The sequence below is a fragment of the Thamnophis elegans genome, chromosome 2, assembly GCF_009769535.1.
Source record: "Thamnophis elegans isolate rThaEle1 chromosome 2, rThaEle1.pri, whole genome shotgun sequence".
NCBI lineage: Eukaryota > Metazoa > Chordata > Lepidosauria > Squamata > Colubridae > Thamnophis > Thamnophis elegans.
Window position 1 is genome coordinate 149,002,828 of NC_045542.1, and position 27,670 is coordinate 149,030,497.

The 27,670-nt window shown below is 43.4% G+C and overlaps 1 protein-coding gene across 13 annotated transcripts; it reads left to right on the top strand.

The window, feature by feature from the left end:
* Positions 1 to 80: 80 nt before the first annotated feature.
* LOC116504971 (C-type lectin domain family 2 member D-like) lies at positions 81 to 27,670 on the top strand. Of its 13 annotated transcripts, none has more exons than XR_004254874.1 (13): positions 81 to 231; positions 7,984 to 8,155; positions 9,031 to 9,107; positions 10,690 to 10,788; positions 11,635 to 11,727; positions 16,102 to 16,648; positions 18,790 to 18,888; positions 19,539 to 19,673; positions 20,643 to 20,720; positions 21,439 to 21,617; positions 25,086 to 25,189; positions 25,340 to 25,490; positions 25,935 to 26,021. XR_004254874.1 is itself a non-coding variant. In XM_032212236.1 (13 exons), exons 7-13 carry the CDS (start codon positions 16,630 to 16,632, stop codon positions 26,056 to 26,058), a joined length of 738 nt encoding a protein of 245 aa, XP_032068127.1. In that variant the 5' UTR covers positions 86 to 231; positions 7,984 to 8,155; positions 9,031 to 9,107; positions 10,690 to 10,788; positions 11,635 to 11,727; positions 16,102 to 16,133; positions 16,582 to 16,629; the 3' UTR covers positions 26,059 to 27,670. The 13 variants fall into 13 exon arrangements, 12 of the variants coding, with proteins under 12 accessions (XP_032068127.1, XP_032068123.1, XP_032068128.1 ...); XM_032212236.1 differs by lacking the exon at positions 25,340 to 25,490 and having other exon boundaries at positions 86 to 231; positions 16,102 to 16,133; positions 16,582 to 16,648; positions 25,935 to 27,670; XM_032212232.1 differs by lacking the exon at positions 25,340 to 25,490 and having other exon boundaries at positions 86 to 231; positions 25,935 to 27,670.

Genomic DNA, 27,670 nt, shown 5'->3' on the forward strand with positions numbered 1-27,670 from the left:
ACACGCTTCCGCCCGTTTCTTCTTGTCCAGTCCTCTGCTGCTTCGTGGAATAATCCTACATAAATTTGACTGAGTGGGGCGGTGCCTGGTCGTCGCCCTCCCTCAATCAACCGTTCCCAGACTTCGCAGGGACCAGCTTGCTCTTTCGGAGGCGAGTGTGTCAACTATTAGGCGTAGGCTCAACGTTGCGAAACGTGGGGAGAGAAAAGCCCTCGGGCGCTGCACGCTCAGGTGAGGAAGGGGGCTCGGCTCTTGGGTGTGCCGGGAGGGATGGGGAAACTTCCCTCGGTGCCCTCGGAAGACCAGCCCCGCTCTTGGCGCCTGCTGTCTGGGCTGTTGGCGAAGGGGTTTCCCCGCGTTTTCTTCGGCTGCGCTTCGCGATGCGGCCGCAACCTTTTCATTCCGAGGTGAGAAGAAGGGAAAGGCAAAGAAGGGTAAAAAAAACTCCATCCCCGACCGGTTGTTGGCAGGCGCGTTAACCGCTCTGAGATCTGTTTGAAGCGGCTTGTGAACTGTAAACAAGCAGCAGCTGCGGAGGGCTGCCAGGTGTTGTTTGCCGCAGCGGGGTTTATCTTGGCAGCATCAACAGCTGCGAGATGTTCTCGCTTCTCGCCCGGATTTGGGAAATTATACTTGGAAGGGCCGGGACGAGCAGGCATGTCGGGGCTGGGATGGGGGAGGGTCAGGCTCCTGGCTGTAACAAGACTGATCGGGCTGACAGTAGAATAGTTGGATCTGTGCGTCTCACGGTTGACTCACAGTCGGGTTGGCCGCCTCCCTTTGAGGCTGTTGCAGAGAGGGTTAATCGCTCCAACCACAACTTTGCGGAGTGAATTCAGTTGTGGGTTTTACTTTGCAAGCAGCGGGTCCGCTAGTTTGGGTCACGCACTCGTGCTGCTACTGCTGTTAAGGAGACGTGTAATGGGATGGTTGCGAAGGCTGCTTTATTGCATTTGGGTGAGTACGTGTGTTTTCTTGTCTTGCGATCAATGTTCCCTCTAATTTTTTTTCAGTGTGAGCGGAAAAGTATAGTGTTTGAGCGGCACATTTTCATGCCTGAGCACCTGAATTTTTTTCACAGATGTCACCTAAGACAACAACGAAATCAGTGTTATTTGAAACTCAAAGTTATGTTTATTCAAAGTACCCGCTTAATTAAAAGTGTTATATAATATCAGTATCACTTACCAACGCTCCTGCTTAGGAACCAAAATGTTGGCTCAGAAACTCTGGCATTGAAGCACGCAAGTCTTAAAGCTGTCAAGTTACAAGACCCTTGCACCCCTAACCCTTTAGGAAAAAAAAACCCAGGGGTCTTCAAACCTGACAGCTTTAAGCCTTGCTGACTTCAACTCCCAGAATTCCTCCTCCAGTCAGTTGCAGCAACGTCATCTGCGTGGATCTGCTCCATCTTCGGTTTTTTTCACAGGAGGTAGGGCTGCTGCTGAAGATGCCAACGAGCCCCCACCGCCACTAGAATATGCATTTGTTTAGCATGACATAGAATAGTCTTTCAACCAGAAGTATGGAATAAAAGAGAGACTGATAAATATTTAAAAAAATAAAACCAAAAAGCAGCTATTTATTTGAGTTCTAGATAAACATTTAGTTCAGATTTAATAGTGTTTCAGAGATGTGGCTGTCAGCTATTTGTGTATGTATGTTATTATTATGGAAGGTTAGATGAGATTTCACCAACATTATTCACCCCTGATTAATGCATTCATTCTAATAATCGAGTCTGACTCTGAATTACAAATCTATGTCTGAAGAATCTGGGTTAAGTTTTGGATTGGAAATTTGGGGAACATGAAAGTTTATGCATAATTTTTGTAATTTTTTCATTGGGTCTTAATAATGATTTTATTCATTTGGGATTTTTTTCACAGGCTTAACACAGCTCTAATTTTGTCATTAGGAGCAATGTAACATTGGCCACTAATGTATTGTATACAGGTTGCCTTAGAAGGTAATACCTTTTGTATAGTAGGAACTTAAGATAGGCAGACTTCATACAGATAAACAATTGAGAAATATTGTTCTTTTTAAAAAGCAGTGTTAATTGCTGCACCTTTCTCATATTAAGTATATTAGCTCAAGTTCATGTTAGGAAAAACTTTCAGTCTTAAAGGTTTGGTGAGGAGAAATCCAAAAATTCTTTTAAAGAATTTAAATTAAATTTGAGGCTACCTCTGCTTTCGCTCTCCCTCCCTCAGTTGTGCAGCAGCAGCAGCGGCAGCTCTCAGCCTACGGCGGCAGCGTCACACAGGCTGTGGAAGGAGGAGGAGGAGGAGGAGGAGGAGGGAACCAAAGAGAGGCTTTTACCGGGTCTGCGCCCCACAGCCAGGACCGTCCTTGCACCTCAAGCCGCGTTTCTTCCTGCAAAGCCCTTCAGGCAACCCAAGAGTTCCGCTTGACGCCAGAAAGGCTTTGCAGGAAGAAACGCAGCTTGAGGCGCAAGGACGGTCCTGGCTGTGGGGCGCAGACTCGGCAAAAGCCTCTCTTTGGTTCCCTCCTCCTCCCGCTCCTTCCACAGCCTGCGTGACGCTGCTGCTGTAGGCTGAGAGCTGCCGCTGAAACAAGTTTGGGGAGGTCCTTTGCGGGCGGCCAGTTCTAGCCACCCGCAAAGGACTTCCCCACGTTTGCTTTGAAAGAAACCTCTGCGCGGCAGTTAGAAACCTCTGCGCGGGGGTTTCTTGCCATGTGCGCGGCCGCGCAGCCGCACACCTTAGAGGGAACAGTGCTTGCGATAGCTTTCATGTTGTGGGAGGCGGGAAGGAGGAGAGCGACAACGCTTTTTGGCTGTGGAGGAAAAATTGTTCTTCAAACTTTTGTTAATAATGTTATTGAGCTCTTCCATTAAAAAAATATGAAAAGACACTAAAGAGAGGAAGTAGAAAGGGCAGAAAAGGTAGGAAGGAAAGATATAAATGACTTCTCCCTTCATAACAAATATAACCAAATGTTACCTGTTACATTTGAGCAAAGATCTCTTCTTCCCATATCTCATCTCTTTATCTATAAAGAAACCCATAAGGTAAAGATTCCCCTAGTCGTTCCCAACTCTAAGGGGCGGTGCTCATCTCCATTTCAAAGCCAAAGAGCCAGCACTGTCCAAAAATGTCTCCGTGGTCATATGGCCAGCATGACTAAACGCTAAAGTTGCAGGGAACGCTGTTACCTTCCCATGAAAGGTGGTCCCTATTTTGCTACTTTCATTTTTACATGGTTTTGAACTGCTAGGTTGGCAGAAGCTGGGACCAATAACTGGAGTTTACTCTGTTAGGAAAACCCATAAAACCTTGTCATTAAGTCCTGGTCAGCAAAAACTATTAAGGTGTCTTATTAAACTTTACATTCCTATTATTTTCAAACATCTTGATGCTTAATCTCCTCAATGTCCTAGAACTTGATTGCTTATTCAATTTTTATGCTTTTATCTCTGGAAATTTATCCTTAGTTCTAGGCTGGTTCTCTCCTTCATTAGCTTCTATCCATTGCTTCTTGTCCTGCCTTCAGGTGCTTTGGAGAATAACTTGACTCTCTCTTTAGGCAAGAAAAACAAAATGCACAGTATAGGTGGTACCTTGCTCAATAGTAGTAACTGTGAAAGGGATCTTGGAGTCCTAGTGGACAACCATTTAAATATGAGCCAGCAGTGTGCAGCAGCTGCCAAAAAAGCCAACACAGTTCTAGGCTGCATAAACAGAGGGATAGAATCAAGATCACATGAAGTGTTAATACCACTTTATAATGCCTTGGTAAGGCCACACTTGGAATACTGCAGTCAGTTTTGGTCGCCACAATGTAGAAAAGATGTGGAGACTCTAGAAAGAGTGCAGAGAAGAACAACAAAGAGGATTAGGGGACTGGAAGCTAAAACCTATGAAGAACGGTTGCAGGAACTGGGTATGTCTAGTTTAATAGAAAGAAGGACTAGGGGAGACATGATAGTTCCAATATCTCAGGGGTTGCCACAAAGAAGAGTGAGTCAAGCTATTCTCCAAAGCATCTGAAGGCAATGTTAGGAATATAATCTAACGGTTGGGTTGGCAATATATAAATCATATAGCAATGCTGTACCTGTTTCTTTAAATCAGTGGTAGTCAACCTGGTCCCTACTGCCCACTAAGTGGGCATTCCAGCTTTCATGGTGGGCAGTAGGGGTTTGCTGTAACTCTGCTTTATAAATTTTATAAAGTAAAGTTACTTCCCTACTTTATAAATCACCATTACTGTGGAACTGGGTGGGCGGTTAGAAAATTTTACTACTAACAGAGATACAAAAGTGGGCGGTAGGTATAAAAAGGTTGACTACCCCTGCTTTAAATCATACTGTAAATGTGATAGGTTGCTGTTTCCTCAATCGGCCATAAGAGGCAGCCAGAATGACTGTTAGCTCTCTGTTGGTTGGATGCTGATCTGTGTTTTGGAAGCTGGCTGTAGAAAGTGCTATGAGTTTTGCAACTGTTAGCAAACTTTGTGTACCGGACTATTTGTATGATACTGGACTATGTTATTTGGATTATCCCTTAACTGGAAGACATTGATGACTGACTGACTTATCTGTGTATGACTTGGACTGTTTGATGGACTCTGATACCTCTATTTCCATGAAAGTAAAAGCCTATTTTAAACTGCAGTGTCTATGTATGCTGGTTTGTGTGTTCTCCAACAACACTCTCAAAAACGCTTCTCTGAACGTACTCGCTCTCCCAATGGGGAGCTTACCTAACAGGCAGGACAAGAAGCAGTGGGTGGAAACTAATGAAGGAGAAAAGTAACTTAGAACTAAGGAGAAATTTCCTGACAGTTAGAACAATTAATCAGTGGAACAACTTGCTTCCAGAAGTTGTGAATGCTCCAACACTGGAAGTTTTTAAGAAGATGTTGGATAACCATTTGTCTGAAGTGGCGTTTAACTGACAGGTGGTGGCACTGATATAATCAAGGTTCTGTCCACTTCATCAGGGCGAACTGGATCAAACCATTCCCAGATAACAGGGCAAGACTTTTCACACAGGCTTTTTCCATGCATGGTCCCAACTGGAAATGAATTTGATGACTTTGTCAATCAGGTGCTGAACAAATTCCTCTGCTTGGCCTTGGCAAGAGATCTCCTTAGCCCCTCCAGACCTAGGAGTGAATGGGTGACTTGAAACAGGGCCTGTGGGCAGCACTCTGAGGACGCAATAAGAGAAATACTGTTGTTTCACCCCTGTTACTGTCATGAGATAGGCCTTAATAGCGACTCTAAATCATGCCTGGTTGGAATCATGCCTTGCCTTCCTCAAGTGGTGTTCTAGGTGCCTTTTCAGTAGCTCTTCCTTAAACCACGGGGAGGGTTGGGAACAATGAGTCAAGAGAGGATCTGACATCGCAACGATACAATGTGCGATCTTGGAGCTCTGAGCTCGCAGTTGATACTTTTGCCGCTGGGCGATCCTTTTGGACCTAAACCATCCCAAAGAGACGGTGACAGGGAAGAGTATGTCTTGCTGATCTCAGGGACCTCGCAAAGTCCCTGATTGATCCAAGAGAATCTCTTCTTACTGGTGATAGAAGCGCAGCTATAAGTTGCTGAAGTTGGGACAGCTCCGGAATGGGAGGAAAGCGGAAAGAGAAGTGTGTCCATCTGGTGAGGAAATTTTATTGTTATAAAAGAGACTGCCCCCCCCCAAAAAAAACAGAATCAGAGCTAACTTAAACTTGCAAAGAAAATGAAAATAAGGGGCAAAATTAAGCTATATTGGAGAAATGTGTTATCCTTTTTTCATAGAGGAAAATTTGCAAGTATTTCCTACTTTTTCAAGTGAAAGTATTGGTTTTTCTTCTTCTATTTCTTTTTTTACCTATGGAGTAAATCTTTTTGTTTATTTTTATAATATTGGTTTAAAGGGTTTTTTTCTCTTTATTTTGTTCCTTATTTTGTTTCTTTTAAGCCTGGAATATAAAGAAGATGTAAAAGGAATATAAAGAGGGTGGTAACATCAGAGGGAAAAGAAGTTACACTGCCACTTGGAGGTTGGAGGCTGAGTCCTGGAAATATTGCTTTCTCTTTTTTCTCTTTGATCATTTTGACTTTGCACTTCAAAGGCTTCAGCTTGTTTATAGAAGTGATAAAGAGAAAAAGTCGATGGAAAAATTGAAGATATCCAGCAAATGGAGAAAGTGGAGGTTAGAGTCCTAAAAACCCAAGGGAAAAATGAACAAAGAGGCAAGATAATTGTGGATTCTGACAGCGAACTGAGTGTGGTTGGAGATGGAAAGAGTGGAACATGGAAAGGGAAGATAGATGGAAAGGAGCTCTACCCCAGATTTCAAGGTTTAGAAGAAGAAAAAAAAGAGAAGAATTGATGGATTCAAGGAGAGAAACTTTGATAAAAGCACTACTGATAACCAAAGATAAGCTGATTAAAGAAGTGAACGGAGAGTCTAGTGGTTAAAGTACAGGGCTAGAAAGTGGGAGAGTGTGGGTTCAAGTCCTGCCTTAGCCTTGAAAACCAGCTAGGTGACTTTGGGCCAGTCACTCTCTCAGCTCAACCCACCTCACAGGGCTTGTGGGGTAAAATAGGATGAAGATATGTTGGATATGTTGGCCTTGAATTATTTGTAAAAATAACAAAGGTGAGATATCAATAATGGGGGTATTTACCATTATTAGAAAGATGAAGGTGTGATGTGATGTGCTCTAAAAATAAGTTATATCCTTGTTCCACAAAGTGGAGCTATAATTCCAGAGGTCCTGCCAAACTGCTCACTGGTTTTCTTTGGGGTAGTGCCACCCCATCCAGTAACAAAGGTGGCAAGTCACCAGATCCCATGATCCCTAAAACCCAAAGCCCCTCGGCCTTCTTAGGGTTGAGCTGAAACCTGTCCTTTTCCACCCAAGCCAAGGCCTCCAAACCTTGAGAGAAAGCACCTTAATACAGGTAGTCCTCGGCTTACAATAGTTCGTTTAGTGACTGTTCAAAGTTACAACGGCACTGAAAAGAGACATATGGCCATTTTTCACAGTTACGACCTTTGCAGCATCCCCATGATCATGTGCTCAAAATTCATGTGCTCAGCAACTGGTTCATATTTATGGCCAATGCTGTGTCCCAAAGTCATGTGATTTTCTTTTGCGACCTTCTCACAAACAAAGTCAATGGAGAAACCAGATTCACTTAACAACCTGGTTGCTAATTTATCAACTGTAGTGATTCACTTAACAACTATGGCAGGAAAGGTAGTAAAGGGGACAAAACTCACTTAACAAATGTCTCACTTAACAACAGAACATTTTGGACTCAATTGAGGTCGAGAACTGCATTATCATTTGGTTGGCACGGGAGAGATATATAACTGAATATAGATGGTACCTCAGAGATCATCTAGCCCCTCCTATTCTCCAGCATCTTTTAAAAAGAAATTTGGGCATTTAATAATTTAAACTTTGATAAAGATTGTTTTGAAGGACAGCTTACAACTTTTATTTTTTGAAAAAAGAAACGCAGATAAATGGAAGTTGGTACTTTGCCATCTGTTGCCCTTCACAGTTGACCTTTAAAATGAAAATAAGCTTGATTAATAATCAGCTGCTTTGTGAGGAGGCTAGCATAGCATTAAATTAAAAAAATGTGTTTGTTATGTTTTCCACCCATTTAAAATGTTACCCACCCATAGTCTGAAATCTTCAGGGGTAACAACAGCCTTCTTGAGAAGGCGTTTGGCTTAAATCTTGTTCACATTCTGTTTTCAGTCATCACAGAGAAAAATGTTGATAATATGCCCAAAATATTATTGGCTCACATGGGTTCATTGTTAATCAGAATGGATTTATTGTTAAAGATTATGGGTGTGGGATGGAGATTTGCAAGACAAATTACTCTAGGCAAACAAGGCAAGCCTTCCCCTTTTGTGTGTCTGTGTGTGGATTTTCTACCACTCTGTATCCTGGTCTTTGGGATATACACTATTGATTCATTAATTTATTTCCAGAGAGTATGGTTCTTAATGAAACAATGAGGAGAAGGCTGGTGTGATGCAACCCTGAAATTTAAATCTCTGGTCACCCACTGTTTTCATCTGTTGATCTTTGGAATAGCTGCAGTCCATCTCATTCAGAGGATCATCTGAAGGGTGAAACTGGAAACTGGAATGGGAAGACCAGGTATGTGAATTCTTTCAGGTAGATCAGTGGTTCCCAAACTTGGCAACTTTAAGACTTGTGGACTTCAACTCCCAGAGTTCTCCAGCCAGAAGAGCTAGCTAGTCCACAAGTCTTAAAGTTGCCAAGTTTGGGAACCACTGAGGTAGATCAATACTTGAAGAAAAGGTAGAGCATGAAAATTAAGAGGTAAATCCCATGTTTTCCCCAAAATAAGACTGATCCAAAAATAAGCCCTAGTCTGTATTTTATGCATCAATATAAGCCCTACCTCCAAAATAAACCCTAGTAAAGGAAGGTGGGTGTGGCCAGCATAGGCAATGAGCATGGGCAGGCCGACAGTGTCTGGCCGCAGCCCACTCAGCACAGGTGAGCTGATTACCTGTGTAAGCAGCGGATGGAAACAGGTGGGGGGAGGCAGGTGATACAGACCTGCTACATGGGCTGCAGGAAAGCTGAGCGTCAGTGGGCCTGTGTGGCAGGTGGCTTGACTTCACGCGGCGACACAGGCAGAAGACAGAGGCAGAAAGGGAAGGCAGGCAATCCGGATGTGCTGCGCGAACCACAGAAAAGCCATGCCATGTGGTGGCACAGTGGTTAGAGTGCAGTACTGCAGGCTACTTCTGCTGACTGCCGGCTGCCTGCAATTTGGCAAATCGAATACCAGGCTCAGGGTTGACTCAGCCTCCCATCCTTCCAAGGTGGGTAAAATGCGGGCCCAAATTGTTGGGGGCAATAGGCTGACTCAGTAAACCGCTTAGAGAGGGCTGTGAAGTACTGTGAAGCGGTATATAAGTCTTAGCTTAGCTATAGTAATATTTCAATAATACATTCCAGTGCAGGAATGAGTAATACCAATTTCTTTTCTTTCCATGCAGTCTGAATCCTGATTTTTTGGGGGGCCGGGGGATGTGATGAACACAGAAAGCTTGAAAGATGAGCAGGAAAATTACAGGTGAGGCCTTCAGATCTTTTTTTCATCTAGCTGAGAATTACAGAAAGCAGAAGAAAAGCCCCAGAGTACTAATGAAATCAGAGAAAAACTCTTAATTGATTCTATGGCTAAAAACATTGGTTTCTATTCTAAGCAAAGGAATGACAATAAGTAAGGCAGGCATGAGTTGAAAAAGCAAATTTGAATGGGCCAAAGTTTTGATCTGCAATTTTGGGAGGTGACTGGACTCAAGCTAGAATTCAGGAGAACTGGTAAGAGAACGGGTTAACAATAGGATTGTTTTCTTCAGTCATCCTTGGTTCCTCTGGTAAGGGCTGCACTGGGAGTAAACACTTTAACTTAGTGTCTGGGACCACTAAATTCTTAATTTTAAATTCCGCGGACCACTAATTTGATCTGCCTAATGACTAGATGGGTGGGTGTGGCTAGGTGGTCATGTGACTGGATGGGCTTGATGTCACTCACATCAAGGGGTGCTTCATCGGCCTCTACTCACCCCTCCCTTCCCATCCATTCCTCGCCTGCCCGCCCAGGCTCCTTAGGGCCCCAACAAGAAGTAATTGTTGGAGCTAAGCAGCCACCATGAGAAAGAGTTGGCAAAACAGCTGACTCAGTTCAAATTGGATCTGCCCAAGAAGGAGGCTCAACAGAAGCACCTCACTGAGAACGATCAGCATAGGCTTTCCAAGCAGAGGGAAGACCTGTAGGAGTGCAAGGCCAGGTACCAGCGCCTGGAGGCTTAGCGGACTGAAATGATCAACCAGTTCCAGGCCATGATGCAGTCCCACTGGAACAAGGCCCTCTGGCTCTTCGCCACCAGCCGCACTTCCCTCCAGCCTTCACCCAAAGCCCCACACCAGGAGGCCGAAGCAGATCCCATGTCAGAATTTCTGCACCCCTCCGGCCCGCACAAAAAGATTCCTAAGGGGGAGACTCTCTGCAGCAACACAAGCATTCATTGCATATATCCATCCCAAGGGGCATAGTTTGAGGACCCCTGATTTAGTGCAATATAAAAAATGCAAATAATTTTTCTGCAGACCACCAAAATTTTCTCGCGCACCACCAGTGGTCCACAGACCACCAGTTGGTGACCGCGGCTCTAACTCTAACCAGGAAGAACATCTGAGAGGACTCTGCCAGATGATCTTCTAAGCTTTAAGAAGCTCAAGAGCAATTGAGTAAATCAGAGATATTCATACCTGGGATTCTATGTGGAATATCAGTTTCAGATGAAATTCAGCAATATACATACCTGCTTCTGCAAAAGCAAGATCATCTTCCAATGTGCACCACAAAGGCAGTGGAATTACCTCAGATCCACGCCCAGTTTTGTCCTATGACATGGGCACCCCCCCCCCAATAGAATCAGCTGAAATGTTGCAGTTCTGCCAGTGAACGTTCAAGTAGTGTAGGATTTTGGGATCTTTGTGAATTTCAGCTACTTAAAATATTTGTTTGAATTGTTTTGACTGGGAAAGAGGGAGCCCTGGTTGGGTATTGTGAGCAGCCTCTTCTCAATAGCAAAACTAGACCATATCTCTATTTATTGTCATACTTGTGACATTCTGCCTTTCTTTAGAGGAAGAAGGAGATTCTGGAATTCGTGATAATTTGACTCCTGAGGGGAGAACGGAATCTTCTGCTCGAAGGCCTGATGTGAAGAGGCCAATAAATACTGGTAAAAATAAAGGCTAATACCTGCTAATACCTATGATAGCAGTGTTTCAATATTTGAGGGGCTGCCACAGAGAGGAAGCGGTCAAGCTATTTCTCAAAGCACCCGAAGGCCAGACAAGGAATAATGCGTGGAAACTGACCAAGGAGAGATTCAACCTAGAAATAAGGAGACATTTTCTGACAGTGAGAACAATCAACCAATGGAACAGCTTTGCCTTTGGAAGTTGTGGGCGCTTCATTACTTGAGACTTTCAAGAAGAGATTGGACAGCCATCTGTCAGAAATGGTGTAGGGTCTCCTGCTTGACCGGGGGGGTGGGTGGGCTAGATGAAGTATAAGGTCCCTTCCAATTCATCTGTTAATCTACCTGGGGGCCTTTGTAATCTTGAAGGGGGAAGTAACAAAACACAGTGGGTGGAGCTGGGCCATACACAAGTTAAAAAATAACCCAGGATCCTTTTTATCTTTTCCCCCTGGGTTTGAAGAGAGGAAGTTCAGGCTGTTCCTCTTTTTGAAAAGAAAAACTTCAGACAAAGCCAATTATAGGCTAACCTTTGGTCAGTTTCCCATGTCACCTTTGTGAGCATTTCCCATTTTCAGGAGAGAAACCCTGCCACTGATTTTGGTCAGTAGGGTTTGGAGGGGGAAATCCAGGTCAGCCATCTGAAGGGGAAGCAACTGATATTCATTTCTTTGTCTCAAAGAACAATATCTGATTAATTGATGTTGGAGAAGATGAGGAGGCTGTGTTGGGATGCTCTATTTTGCACAGTCCTTTTCTGTACAATGTGGTTTCTCTTCTAAATATTTCCTCACTTGCCTGCACTTCTCTCTTCTTCTTCCTCAGTTGTTTCCCATAACAAATTGCGTGGCTGTGCAGCTGAGGTTCCTTAGAACTGCTTTGCAAAAGGAAAGCACCTTTGCAGAGAAGATTTTTCTGGTACCTTTTTCTGCGACATTTATATGAGCTTTTAGCAAGGCAAAGTAGAGGTGCACTTATAATTCCATATATGTTACTTAGAACTGCAAGGATGCCCCTTTTGCTGGGAAACCCCTCTTAAGAAGGACCTTCAAGGCAGAGCTGGGGGCCTAAGAACATCACTGTGTTTTAGCTGAAGGAAGTGGGGAATGTCTATCAATACTATAAAAAAGATGTTGAGACTCTAGAAAAAGTGCAGAGAAGAGCAACCAGGATGATTAGGGGGGTGGAGACTAAACAGACGTGGGTTCCTACTAGTTCGCACCAGTTCGGTAGAACCGGTTGCTCAAATCTACCGAACCGGTGAGAGGAGGTTCCACCGGTGGACTCAGAAGTAAGTTCCGGAACTCCTGCCCCGGCCCTGTTGCTTGCTCACTCGCTCTCTTGCCCCCACCCATCCGCACTATCCTAGCCCCACCCACCGCTCACGGATTGGCTGGCTCATCAATCGCCCCGCCCGAAGAACCCTATCTAAACCCACTTACCTTTTTTCCTGCTTGGCTCTCTATTGCTGCCTGCCGACTCCGAGGAGGTAAGTAAGCTGCAACTAAGCGTGGGGCAGGAGGGGGGGTGGCAGGCCATCTGGAGTGGCCTGCCTTGGCCCTGCACTATAAGCAAGTCCAGTGACCTTTTGCGGCCTTGCAAGGATCCCGGGCTTGCTTATAGCACAGGGCCGCAGGGCCGCCAGAAAGCACAGGCACGGGGGTGGGGTCAGCGACGGGAGCTTACGCAGCAAGGCCGGCATCTTTGAAAAGTTTGGGGACCACGCAAGGCCTTTGCAAGGTCCCCGGACATGCCTAAGATGCCTGGCTGCCAGAAAGCACAGGCGCGGGGGTGGGGACGGCGGCGGGAGCTTACGTGGTGCAGCTGGTCTCCTTGGACCTCCTAGGCGCCAGTCACACTGCGCAAACTACCAGCTGTCTCCCCGTGCTCAGATAAGCAACTCCGGGAAGGTGCTTTGGTGGCGGCAGGCATCCTAAAACCTGCCTCCTAGCAAAGGACTTACCTGGGCTTCCTTTTCTGACCACGGGGAAGATGGGCGGTAGTTTGTAATGAGGTTTGTAATGAGGGGTCCTGGGTACTCTCTGAGCTTGGTGCAAACTAGGTAACATCATCAATGCTAGAAGGGAGTAGGGTTGGGGGAGGGGGGAAGGAGGAGAAAGATAGAAGGACAAAAAGGAGAAAGAGAGGGAGAAAGATGAGGTGGGGGATAGTAGGATCCTTGCTGCTTTCAGAGCTTGGTGGTTTTCTTACAGATATTTCATTACCAAACTAGGTAACATCATCAGTGCTAGAAGGAAATGGGGTTGTGGGGAAAGGATGAGGAGAAGTAGAAGAACAAAAAGGAAAAAGATAAGGAGGGAGAGGACTGTGGGGTCCTTTGGTGTTCTCTGAACGGTGGTTTTCTTGCAGGCATCTCATTACCCAACCAGGTGTCATCATCAGTGCTAGAAAAAATGGGGTATACAGGGAGGAGGAGGAGGAGGAGGAGGAGGAGGAGGAGGAGGAGGACTGTGGTCCTTGGTGCTCTCTGAGCTTGCTTGTTTTCTTGCAGATGTTTCATTACCCAAACCAGGTATTATCATCATCATCAGTGCTAGAACGAGTGGGATATAGTGAGAGGAGGAAGAGGAGTGAGGGGTGTTTATTGTTTTGTGTATTTATTTTAATCTTATTTAAGTAGTAAGTGCACAAAATAATAAATTTCCTTTTTTATATCTTCTTTTTGTAGATCATTCATTGGGGCAAAGAATTCAGTGACATCGTCTTGGCCACTCCCATCTGGTCACATGACTGCCACTCCCACCCGGTCATGTGACCGGGAAGCCACTCCCACCCGGTCACATGGCTGGCAAGCCACTCCCACCCAGTCACATGGCCAGCAAGCCACTCCCACCCAGTCATATGGCTGGCAAGTCACTCCCACAAAGCAGGCCACACCCACAGAGTAGGTTCCAAAAATTTTTGAAACCCACCACTGGTTGGACTAGATGACCTACAAGGTCCCTTCCAACTCTGTTAATCTGTACCTGTATGTTCCATGTGTCTTGGTGCTAAAGGAGGGGCTGGTGGGCAAAAAGCTGCTTTAACCCTTTGAAAGCTGCTTTGTATGTAGGAGTCCAAGCAAATTTAAGCCCTTTCTTAGTCAATTGGGTGAGTGGCTTGGCTCTACAAGCAAAACAGGGTATAAATTTCTTGTAAAAATTAGCAAAGCCCTGGAAACATTGAATGTTTTGGACCTCGTGGGGGTCCATTTGAATGCCTTTTGGAATAATAAGGTAACCCAAGAAGTCTAGTTGTTGCAAGTCAAAGGGACATTTTTCTGGCTTGGCAAAAAGATGGTTATCTTTTAGTCTATGGAAAACAGCACATCAGAAGTGGGTTCCTACCGAACATGTAGTGGTTTGACAGCCTGGGTGGCTGGCACCAGCAGCGACCAAGGCCTGCCACGCCCCTGAGCTAGTTCGCTTACCACCTTGGGTTTGGTTCTGCGCATGCCAGAGCAATTTTTATTGCACTGGCTGGCCATGCCTCTGCCCGATCCGACATGTGCCCTGCCTCGCCTTTGCCATGTGGATCCACAGAACGGCCTCCTCCTGCCTAGACACAGATAAGCAGCATTCATGCTAGCCTAGCCCCCACTCCCCGCAGGCTGCAACCCAGGCCCCGCCTGGTCAACTGGGTGGCTGGCAGGGAAAGCGGCAAGCGAGGTGGCAGGCAGGCAGGCGGGAGGGACTGCCTGGGCTCCAATGCCTCCTCCTGCAGGGGCAGCAGCGGCGAGTGGTAAGGGAGGCATCCCTGCCTCCTTCCACCGAGAGGCGGCTTGGGGAAAGCCAGCCTCCCCTGCTGCTGTGCTCTTCCCTCCACACGGAGCCTCTATCAGCAGGGCACCTCCCATTTCACCCCAAGCACATCACCTCCCTGCCGCCACTGCTTCTACAGTGCCAAACAGTCTATGCCCCCCCTACACCAGTGGTGGATTCCAGATTCTGTTCCAACCGGTATGGTTGGAACGGCCTCGGTGCCACCCACATGCCGCGCGGCACGCGCATGCATTGTAGCTGAAAATGAAGCTTCAGCAAGCCTCCGTTACGCTCCCCCTACTCAGCAGAGTGGAGCGCAGGCCATGCGCGTGCGCAGAAGCGCCAACAGCTTTAAAACATGCTAAGGATTGCTGATACGTGGATGGGACCTCCGGAGCACTGTACTGGAACAGTATCGGGTGCTCCGGGCTGGCTCCGGTACTCCTGTATTGGGGCGTACTGCCTGCAACCCCCCACTGCCCCCCCACATCACGCTTGCTGCGGCACGAGGCAAGCGTGGCTGGGGAGAAATCGGGGATGGGGAGGGTCTGGAGGCTATAGCTATATCACATGATGAATGGTTGATATATCTAGCTTATCAAAGAGAAGGATGGGGGTGGGACATGATAATTGTCTTCCAGTAATTGAGGGGCTGTCACAGAGAAGAGGGGATTGTCTTACTTTCCAAAACACCAGATAATATGTGGAAGCTGGTTAGAGATTCAGCCTAGAAGTAAGGAGAAATTTTCTAACAGAACAATTAATCAATTGGAGCTTCAACTTTTAATTTTATAGAGTTCCAAATAAATTATATACTTTCTATGGTAATTAGTTTGTACACTTCATGCCATTTTGTTCATCCGTTCATAATTTTTACATGTACATTTTACATGTGGCATTCCAGGTTCAGTCCATTGCAGATCTAACCAAAGTATCTGAGATACTAAATGTGGGAAACCTTAGATGCCTGTAGTTAGACAAAACAAATGTCGGTATGGATAAGTCAAAATACTTTTATACAATCAGATGTGACAAGATTTGTTGTCTAAAACTGCCCCCCTCAATCTTGTATCCAAGAGATATCATGAGGTTTTTTAACTACCAGTATTTGGTGGGCCAACAACACAGGTGCTTAGACAACACTCACAAGCACTCACATACTCACAGAGTATTAGTCCTTACTCACCATTTCACCCTCTTCTCCACTCTTCCCCACTGCCATTACTATTGCTACTCCTTGCCAGAACTGCTAGAGAGGCTGTCAGAAGAATAATTTGGGGTTCCAACTCAAGCCGGGGTTGCACAAGAATGAATAAAAATGAGGTCCAGACAGTGTGAGAGAAGAAGAAATATTTATTCCTAAAAGGAAAACAGTTTGCTTTTAAGGGCAGGATGCTCAGAAATGGGATACAGTGGCAAACTTTTATAGGGGGAGCTTGTACGTACTAATTCTAAGGTGACAGTTGAGGTGTGGGTGTGGGTGTGTGGGTGTATGTATGTATGTAGATAATTAACTCTGTTGTGTTTGCAGATCTTATCCTTTGATATATGGATTAGGCCTGGGTAAGTTATTTCAAGGTTTGTGGAAATTTGCTAATTTAATTAAGTTGGAGACACTGATTCTCAGACCATTGTAGATTCTGTGAATATTTTAAGGGAAGATGGAAACTGTTTCAATAATAAAATATATTTGGAGAAAAATCTTCTCATGCCTTCCACACACAGATACCCCCCCTCCTCCCCACCACCACACATACCCTCAGCTATTTCACAGCACAGCTTTTATAGTCAACTTTGCTGTGCCTGCTGGAGAGAGGGCTTAAACGGATGGGACCACAGCTGGAGATTTCCTTGGATATTGGTTCATAACTCTGGCCCTTCCAGCCAATAATTCAAATGGAGGAGAGCATGTTGAAGAAGCATAGTTTAACGAAGTATATTCTCTACAATAATATGTCAGTGATATTCTGTGCAACAATGAGTAATACCAATTTCTTTTCTTTCCATGCAGCCTGAATCTTGATTTCTTTTTCTAACAAAGACAATTATATCTTGGAAGATGGAAGTAGACATTAAAGGTGAGGCATTCAAGTTTTTCTTCCACCTAGCTGAGAAGTATAGAAAGCAGAACAAGATTAGAGAAAAACTAACTAATCCTTTGGCTAAAACCATTGGTTTCTCTCCTAAGCAGAGGCATCACAATAAGTAAGGCAGGGATAAACGGAAATCACAAACTTGGGTGGGTAAAAGTTTTGCTCTGCAAAATTTGGAGACGACTGGACTCAAGTTAGAATTAGGGAGAAGTGAGAGGTAGGATTGTTTTCTTCAGTCATTCTTGGTTCTCAAGGTAAGAGTTGTACAGGAACCAAATATTTTAAATCTGATGAACCAGGAAGAGCATCTGAGAGGACTCTTCCAGATGATCTTCTAAGCTTTAAGCGGCTCATTGAGTAAGTCAAGAGACTTTCACAACTGGGATTCTGTAGTGGGGTGCAGTGGTGGGTTCTGGATCCCATTGCAACTGGTACGCTGTGATGGGGCCGGGAGCATCCACCATGTTTATGTGTGCTGCGCACGCATACGCATCACCACCCTGCGACGCTCCAGCTGCTTGGCAGAGCGTCGTGCAGGCACCATACACTGCCTGCGCATGCGCAAATGGCTTGGTTGGGTCAAATACAGGTAAGGAGGACGGGCGGGTGGGCCCTCCGAAGCACTGTACCAGAACAGTACCTGGTGCTCCTAGCAGGCACTGGTATGCCCATACCGGGGCGTACCGACAGTAACCCACCACTGGTGGGATGTCAGCTTCAGATAGAATTCAGCAACAGATATACAGTATCTGTTCATGCAAAAATGGAGATTTTCCAATGTACACCAAAAAGCCCCATGGAAATATCCCAGATGTATCCCGATTTTGTCATATGACTTGAGCACCGTCCCCTAATATAATTACCTGAAATCTTGCAAGATGATCAACACTCAAGAGATTTTTGGCAGTTACCTTGAGTTCTCTCTGTGAAGGTTCAGCTGTGGAAGACTTGGAGATCTTGTGAGGTTTCAGCTACTTAAAATATGTGTTCAAATTGTTTTGGTCGGGAAAGGCAAATAGCCCTGCTTGGGTATTGGGGGGCGGCTTCTTCCTAGAAACACACCTCTATGTATTGTTTTCTGCTTTCCAATATTGGTAGATGATGATTCTGGATGTCGTGTTTGTTGGACTCCTGAGGTGGCAACTGCATCTCCTTCTGGAACCTCACACAAAAACAACATTGCACCTTTGGTGAATTTCCCATGTCACCTTCAAGACAGAAACCCTCCACTGACTTTTGGCGTTAGAGAGGGATATCCAGATCAGGGAGCCCTAGATGGCTTTTGGGGGCAGTGTCTTCCTAATAAGAAAACTGGATCACATCTGTTTGTATAGTTTTCTGCCTTTCTTTAGGGTCAGGAGATTCTGGATGTTATCATCTCTTGACTTCCGTGGTGACATCTGCATTTTCTTCTGGAAGCTCTGATACAAAGCATGAAAAAAATGTTGATAAAAATGGACACCTACCTGGAACACATTGTAAGCTTGGTGTGTGTGTGAGAGAGAATTAAGACAAAGTGAGTGAAGCTGTGCTAAACCTACTGGGTATAAAAAACAGGATTCTTATTTTCCCTCTGGTTTTGATGAATCAAAGGCTGTTTCTCTTTTTGAAAAGATAACCTTCACATAAAGGCAATTTAAAAGATAATCTTCACATAAAGGCAATTTAGGCCAACACTGAAGTTTTGGTGTGATTCCCATGTCACCTTGGTGTCTCCCATTTTCAAGGCAGTATTGTTTTACAGTATTATAACTACAGTTGTGATATTAGATTTTTTGGACTTGGACATGACACACTCACAAGCGTTGCCAGCTGCTTCTACTTGCAGGTTTGTTAGGCATTTAAGAGCCATGGGATTGAGATTGAGTTTGTGTCTCCCACAAATGTGTGAAGGATGTAGGCTATTGGCCACTCCAGATCCATTTGATTTCTTCTGTGGGGAAAGAAACCTGAAGGCTACACAAAAAAGACACCAGGTCTTGGCTTCTGTGCTCCTTAGAGGTGCTCTTGCAAGATTATTGGCTCTCATGAGATAGGAAGCTCTTCTTGAGCATTGGCGGCAGTGTCTTCCTAATAGCAAAACTGGATATAAATATCGGTCTGTATTGTCTTCTGTCTTCCTTTAGGGGCAGAAGGAGCAGAAGGAGATGCTGAATGTCGTGAACCTTTCACTGAGGCGCCAACTGGACCACCTTCTGGATGCCCTGATGACATAAAAAACACTGGTAAAACCAGACACCTACCTGGGGCTCTTTGTAATCCCTGGGGAGGGATGGGAGTGTAAGAAGAAAAAGTGGATAAATCTCATCTAAACCCACTGTATGCAAAAACCAAGATTCTCCCACCAACCCCTGGTTTTGATGAGGGGAAGTTGATGAAAAGAAAACTCTCACATAAAGCCAACTTTACGCCAACATTGAAGCTTTGGTGTGAGTCCCATGTCACCTTGGTATTTCCCATTTTCAGGGCAAAAACACTGCCCCTTCTTCTTTGGTAGTTGCATCTCCTCCTGGAAACAGTGATGCAACTGGGGCAAGAAATGCTGATAAAACTAAAAGTTGGGACCCTTTGTAATCTTGGAGAAATAATTAAACAAAATGGTTGGAAACAGGATTCTTCTCTTCCCCTCATATTTTGAGGAGAGAAGTTGTAAATGTTTCTTTTTTCTTTTTGAAAAGGAAAACTTCACACAAAACCAACATTGCACCTTTGGTGAATTTCCCATGTCACCTTCAGGACAGAAACCCTCCCACTGACTTTTGGTGTTAGAGAGGGAAATCCAGGTCAGGGAGCCCTAGATGGTTATTGGGGGCAGTGTCTTCCTAATAAGAAAACTGGACGACATCTGTTTGTATTGTTTTCTGCCTTCCTTTAGGGTCAGGAGATTCTGGACGTTATCATCTCTTGTCTTCTGTGGTGACACCTGCATTTTCTTCTGGAAGCTCTGATACAAAGCATGAAAGAAATGTTGGTCAAAATGGACACCTACCTGGAACGCATTGTAAGCTTGGTGTGTGTGTGTGTGTGAGAGAGAGAATTAAAACAAAGTGAGTGAAGCTATGCTAAACCTTCTGGGTATAAAAACCAGTATTCTTATTTCCCTCTGGTTTTGATGAAACAAAGGCTGTTTCTCTTTTTGAAAAGATAACCTTCACATAACAGCAATTTAGGCCAACACTGAAGCTTTGGTGTGATTCCCATGTCACCTTGGTGTCTCCCATTTTCAAGGCAGTATTGTTTTACAGTATTATAACTACAGTTGTGATATTAGATTTTTTGGACTTGGACATGACACACTCACAAGCGTTGCCAGCTGCTTCTACTGGCAGGCTTGTTAGGCATTTAAGAGCCATGGGATTGAGATTGAGTTTGTGTCTCCCACACATGTGAGAAGATGTAGGCTATTGGCCACTCCAGATCCATTTGATTTCTTCTGTGGGGAAAGAAACCTGAAGGCCACACAAAAAAGACACCAGGTCTTGGCTTCTGTGCTCCGGTGCTCTTGGCCGCCTTCTTCTGTTGTTCCTTATGGAGGGAAGGGGAGGGAGATGAGAGACGTTCAGCTTTATCTGTGGTGGGATCAGCAGGTGCAAGTCAAACCACAAACATGAACTGTCATCAAGCGCAAACACATCTGTTTTTTCTCCAAACAAAAGCTCTCCAGAGGTTTTGGGCTTCCCTTCTTAATTCCACTGCCTGATAGTTTTGTCTGCCAGCTGGAGCATTCAAAGCTAGAAGGAGGCAGTTCTAAGATACAGAAAACAAAAACATCATACAAATGATAGCCAGTGATTTGGGATAAATGTACAGACTCTTTCCATAAAGGGCAAATATTGGCATTAGTAGTGGATGATTCTTTTCCTCTTCTGCCTGCCTGTCTCCCTGATGTGGAATGATATTGTGTGACTACAATCCTAAACAATTGCAATAAAAGCATGAACTTCAACTCTTTAATATGTTCCTGTTTTCTATTTTGCAGCTCGCAATAAAGGCATTATAGCTCTTGTGATCCTAGTGGTAGTTTTGATCATCATCATTATTGCAATTTCATTGGCTGGTAAGTAATGAGGCATTCCTACTTCAAGATATTGGGAGTAGTTTGGTCTTTGGTCAACAGGAAGAGGCAGGAGAACAACGTGCCTCACCTACGTCAGGAATTTTTAGGCTTTTAACCCTTGCTTAACTGCTCGAGTGATCATAAAATGCCTAAAGTCAGACTAGATGAGGCACGTCGTTATCCTGCCTCCTCCTGTAGAGGGCGCTTTTTAAACAGTTAAGCAGAGTCATCCACGGTGACTGGCAGCAACTAGCTCAGTCTGTCCTCAGCTCTTGCCTTTTTCCTTTTACATTTTTTTTCATGATGACAGTGGTGAGGCTCTGCCTCCCCAACCTCCCCTGACTGCATGTCCCTGCTCTGAAGTCTGTGTCTGTCTTGTTGGGGTGCAGAACCAAACCAGACAGTTTTGGAGGTGCAGAGGACGACAGACTCAATAATTCCTCTGTAGAACAGAATCAGCAGCTCCTTAGGCAGTTTGAGCTTGCTGAGTTGGTGCACTTTGCAATAGTGTTGTAGCAATGCACTTGCCAGTACTAGTTGTGGTTGGTAAGTGTGGATTATCTCTATTCACAGGTGAATTCACTTGGTTTCCTTTTTTAAAAAAAACCTGTCATTTCAGTTTAAGTGAGGGGGCTTAATATTAACGATTCAGACTTTTCTCAGTATTGTAGCTAATTGTAGTTAATTGTTTTTGTTTTTGTTCCGATTAAAAAAACAGAAACATGTCCGTCTTGTCCTCTCTTTGCAAGCCAAGGAGTTGCCTGCCCAGATTTCTGGGTTGGATACAAAGGAAAATGTTTCTATATATCAAAAGAAGAAGGAAATTGGTCTCTCAGTTTAAAGACCTGTTTGTCACTTAATGCATCGTTGGCTGTGATTGATACTCAGGAGGAATTGGTAAGGAATAAGGAGACATCGTAAGTAATTGCAGACTTGTCCTGGCATTCACAAATGTAAAAAGCAGTCCTATTACATTTACTATTATTATCTACAGCATATACTACTAAACTTCTCATTCTGTTAATCTGCTTGTATCCTCAAGTTAGCGCAAATTATTGTTCTGCAGCAAACTTTGGATCAATGTACTTAAAATCATCTAATTTACAGAATGCATAAACAATCTGGGGCCCATTACACCTGTGAACTAATATTTCTATGATGACCAGATCAGTTTTATTCGCAATTATATGTGGCCTTTGTAACATCTCTCCACTCACATGAATTCCATTGTTCCTTGCCAGCTTCCCACAAGCAGAATCAATGGGAAAGCCAGCAGGAAGTTGTTCCCACTAATATTGCTTTTTTTTTTGCCAACCGATAATCATTTTGATAAATCTCTTTAACTAAGTAAGTATTGGCATTATTGAAGCTCATTTACCACTACAACTATTTTTCTATTTATGAGATATACTCAGCTTAGATCAGGGGTGTCAAACTCAAGGCCTGTGATGTGGTCGGATCCGGCCCATTGGGCCGTTTTGGTCTATCCAATGGAAAGAGAAACAATTGACCGATTTTATATTACTGGCATATGATAATTATTACAGATGTTATTTTTGTTTCCAATAAATTGTATTATTAGGATATGTTATAATATAAAATACATATGAAAATAAAGATAAAAAAATATTAAAAGAGAATGCAAGATTAAAAAAAGAAAAGAAAAAAGGAGTGACTTCCTATTCCTTTCAATGCAGTAAAATACTAAATAGAATTACAGCCTCAACTTTTTCTTTGCATTTTTAGTAATTACAAACGATTTCTATAATGACAAGATTAATCCAATCCTCAAAATGTAAAGCCAAAGTTTCTCTCCCCCCCCCCCCTTCTATTTCAAGCAGGAAGTCCAGAAATAATTTGCAAATGGAAAAAACCTGGATAAAGTCTTTGTTTAAAAGATGTCCACCAAGTCCAGTAGTTTTTCCATCCATTCTTCCATTGTGGGAAGTAACATTTTTCCATTCATGCATATTAAGTTTTCAATACTGTCAACATATAAAATGATAGTTTGCCTTCAAGCTCCTTGCTTAGCAACCATAAAGCCATTGTGGCACAGTGGTTAGATTGCAGTACTGCAGGCTACTTCTGCTGATATCCGACTGCCTGCAATTTGGCAGATCGAATCTCATCAGGGTCACGGTTGACTCAGCCTTCCGTCCTTCCAAGATTGGTAAAATGAGGACCCAGATTGTTGGGGGCAATATGCTGACTCTGTAAATTGTTTAGAGATGGCTGTAGAAGCACTGTGAAGCAGTAGATAAGTCTACGTGCTATTGCTAAAGGGGAAAGTCATAATTTCAGTGTTATATCCTTTTTTAAAATCTTAACATACTTGCAAGTTTGAAGTTGTATCTTAACTAATCAGGTTCAATCCAAATCAAAAGCTTCCGTTCTCCACAACAAGCACCTCAGAGTAAGAAGTATAAATTGCATTATCAAACAAAAATGGCTGATTGTATCATACTGCTTCTTCTGCCTCTTTGCACAACCTGCACTTTGAATCATTTGATGATTTTTAAAAATTCTGGCCATGATTGGTTCATTTAGTTCAAATTGGTTGTTGTAAAGCAGAAAAAATCAGGTTTCTTTCTTTTTAATGTTCCAGTTGTAAGCCATTGCTAGGTTTTATCTTTATCCACTTTCCAATTGATCTTTATAGATATTGACCCTATAATGCTTTTCCTTACTAGCATGCTGTTCTTTTTATTACCCATAAATTGAAATTTTTAATTGTATCAATTCTTGTTCTTGGCCATCTTTTATGTAATCAGTCAAAGCATGCTTAATTAATTTGACACTTTGACTTGAAGTAAAACTCTGCCTTGATTTCTGTAAGGTAAGTATAAACTATCAATATCAGTACAAGAATGTAATGCATAACGAATTGTCAGTAGCTTTCTTGTTTTTGGATCCCAACTGTCCAATTCAGCTACTGTATTTTTCAGAATATAAGACCACCTTTTTCCCTGAAAAAAGAGGCTGAAAATCTGGCTGTGTCTTATACACTGAATACAGCATTTTTTGCCTTCCCAAACACCGCCCCCCTTCACCAAAATGGCCATGTAGAGCCTTGAGGAGGCTTCCAGAGTGCTCCTGGGGACTGGGGAGGGCAGAAATGAGTGAAAAACGGGGCATTTTTTGCTCAATTTTGCTCCCCCCCCCAGCCTCCAGGAGCACTCTATAAACCTCTGTAGGGAGTTATCACCCAGCCCTCTCCCAGAAAAATGAAATATCCTAAAAAATATTGAAAAGGCAGAATATTTCTCTGGATGTGAAAAGAAAGAACATGTTTTAAAAGAAAGAATAGCTGCCTGTAGCTTCCTGCCCATCCCCACTTTGTCAATGGACGATTAAGAAGGCCAAGCTAGTCCCTTTACATAACAAAGACTTCTCCACTTCAACTCCAGGGGGATGGGATTAAGGAACTTTAACCAATTCACCACATGGCATATGAGAACTCAACCAAACCTGGATTCAAAACACAGCCTAGAGGGTTGCCCCTGCATGGCCCTATGGGAGTCTGACAACTAATCAGAATACATTTCTTACACAGGAACAGGAAACAGAGAGGTGGGACTGAACAGGTTATAAAAAGCCTAGCAAGCCCCTCCCTCAGCCCTTTTCTTCTTCTCCACCAACATTGAAGCATGTGATCACCTTTTCTGTTCAGGGCTCAAGCCATGTCGTCCTGTCCACCAATAAACCATCTTTCCAAGCAGGCTCCATGTCTCCAGTGTCTTTTTCCCCACTTGGAGCTGAACCCAGAAGGACATTTCTTTCATCACCTTCTAAAGGCTATGCATGCCCTTTTTGGGGGGGGGGGGGGAAACGGGCCCATTTTAGTGAAAAATGGGACGTTTTTGGGAGGTCTGCAGAGTGGAAAAACTTTTTTTTATTTGCCTCTTCAAAATCTTGGTGTGTTTTATACTCCAAAAATGCAGTAATCTCCAGTTAACAATCCCAGCAGTGTATCATCTCACAGGTATGGCCCAATTATAGGTTACTTTGGTAATGTTTCCACTTTCAATTTTGTCTTTAGCACTTGTTTCATTCCTTGGATGTATTTTTCACTAATCACATTTTAACTTGTCAATGCTTGGTGTTATTCAGGTATAAAATATCCAGATACTTGTAGGCTTCACCTTGATGACTCCTGTTGGTTTTGCCATTTGACTTTTCAATTCCATTACTATTTGTGAATTTACTCCAATTTACTTTTACTTTAATTTTAGGATCTTGTACAAATAGAAATAATTTGACAAAAATGATGTATTTTGGCATTCAATAGTCGGGCAAAAATAACGCAAACTTTATTTCCCTAATGTTAAATGAGGATTTTATTATATATTATTTCCTTTCTCCTAGGATTTTTGGGTAAAATTTTTCCATCCGCTTCATTACTGGTTTGGTCTTTCAAGAGAAGTTAACCAGACCTGGAAGTGGTCCAATGGCACTGAGTTTAAAAACCAGTAAGTGTGTTTTATTTATTTGTTTGTTTGTTTATGGGGCTTATAGAACTGCTTACCTTATTCAAACATTTATATGCTTCACATTTCATCTTGAGTGGCTGAAAGAATAATAAGTATCAATATAATTTTTGGTTTTTCCCAAAATATAAGACACAGACAAGGAAGGGGGGGGAGAAGAAACTTGTAACATCTGGTGGTCCCTACACTGCTGGCCAGCTGTGACACGCTGAGAAGTTCAGGATGGCTGAGATGATACACCACCTCCAAGAGCAGATGTTTCTCCTGCAACTTTGATATTTTTGTAAGCAGCCCAGATGGTCATAAAATTGCAGTTTTATTTCCCAAAAGGCGCTTTCTATAAGGCAGTGCTTCTCAAACTTGGCAACTTTAAGAGCTCTTCAAAGACACTCCAGCAAACTATGCTGGCTTGGGGATTCCGGGAGTTGAAGTCCACCCATCTCCTTCCAAGAATGAGATATGCCCCCAAAAAGATGCTTTCTGCTTTGTGTGTGCGCTTGTGCATATTTATTTGCCCTCATGTATCCTCCAGACATGTTTGTCAGACAAAACTAACTCCAGATTCCATAATCAACTTGATCCAGTGCAATCTGGAGACACAATGTTGGCTGATGTTCTCTATGCTCTAAACCTGGGAATCTTCTTGGAAAGCTCATTCCTGCAATGCTGATTTCTGCCCTCAGTTGCCACTGTTCAGCAAATAGTAACTCCTTGTCCTTTTTTGCAGGTTTCCGGTGCGAGGAGAAGGCTTCTGTGCATATCTAAATGGAGAAAGGACTGATAGCTCCTTCTGTTCCATGGAGAAACGTTTTTTTTGCAGCCAACCAGAAAGTTGTAGGGTAACTGGATAACACAACTTCATCCAAAGAAGGAACACTTGGCTTGACTAATATTCATTGCAGTAGCACATGTGTGTAGTCTGTCTGGTACATCCAAATTTGCTGCGGGTAACATAATCTTTAGTTGTAAGTCCTAAGGATCTATCTTCAGATCCTATCTTAACAAAGCTATTCTGGACCTTCTGGGGAATTTCACATTCAGAAAAAGAGACCCCAGCCTTGTTGAGAATTACAGACCAATCTCACTTTGCTGCGTCACCTGTAAAGTCATGGAATCCATCATAAACCAATCCATCACCCTCCACTTAGAGACAAACAACCTACTCTCTAATAAGCAATTTGGTTTCAGGAAAAAATTGTCCTGCAATCTGCAACTCATACACTGCAAAAACATTTGGACTCTCAACTCGACCAAGGTAAAGCAATAGATGCAATCTACTTAGACTTCTGCAAAGCCTTTGATTCAGTGGTACATATCAAACTTCTGTTAAAACTAAGTTCTTACGGCATTTTGGGATCTTTGCACCAGTAGATAGTTGCATTCCTATCAAACAGGCAACAAGTAGTCAAAATTGGGAACACTACCTAACCCTGCACCAGTTAACAGTGGTGTTCCCCAAGGCAGCGTTCTAGGACCAACACTCTTTTTACTTTACATAAACAACCTTTGTGATGATATTATAAGCAGCTGTGTCCTCTTTGTCGAGGACGTAAAACTCTTTAACATCACAGGCAATTCTACTACGCTACTAAATGACCTAGATTATGTATCTGAATGGTCAAACAATTAGCAACTCCGAATCTCTGCTAACAAATGCTCAGTCCTACACATTCGCAATATAAATCAGAACATCAAATGCAAGCTGGGCGGAAGTAATCTAAAAGATGAGCCACACTTTGTCAAAGACCTAGGAGAACTCATTTCGAAAGAACTAACCCCCAGAGCTCACTGTAACAACATTGCCAAAAAAGGCATTCAGAGTTTCAACCTTATTTTACATAGTTTTCTCTCTGGTAACACTATGCTGCTAACTAGAGCATACAAAACCTTTGCCAGATCTATACTTGAATCAGAGGTGTATTCCTACCGGTTCGGCCAAGTAGGTAGTAACTTGGCCTGCCACGCTCCCGAAGTGGTTCTCTCGGTGACACCATAGGCGCCCCCATCCTGCCGGAGCAGTCAGATGGTGGTGGTGCAATATTAAAAAAAAAAATAACACAAGGGCTATCAAATTAAATGTAATCCGTTCTAATTTTGATTGCAGGAAAAATGATTTCAGCAATAGAGTAGTAAATGTCTGGAATACTCTATCTGATCCTGTTAGTTCCTCTAACCCCCATACCTTTTGCCTTAAATTGCCTACTGTGGACCTTACACATTTCTTAAGCAGTCCCCAAGGGAGCATCCATAAGCACACCAGAGTGCCTACTGTCCCTGTCCTACTGTCCCCATTTATATGTGCTCTTTTTACGTGTTTATGGCTTTGTTTTGCTTTTTTATATCCATTTACTTGTGCCATTTTTCATGTGTTCGTGTCTATGTCTATACTATTACTTGTTTCCTTGTACTTGTTGAGAAATAAATAAAAAATAAATGAATACAATTATAGTACATCAAGATAGA

What these genes read in the sequence shown, in the direction of transcription:
- LOC116504971 (XM_032212232.1), top strand. An exon ending in TGATGACATAAAAAACACTG is followed by an intron (nt 18,889 to 19,538) that starts GTAAAACCAGAC and finishes GCCTTCCTTTAG; the next exon opens with GGTCAGGAGATTCTGGACGT. An exon ending in TTGATACTCAGGAGGAATTG is followed by an intron (nt 21,618 to 25,085) that starts GTAAGGAATAAG and finishes CCTTTCTCCTAG; the next exon opens with GATTTTTGGGTAAAATTTTT.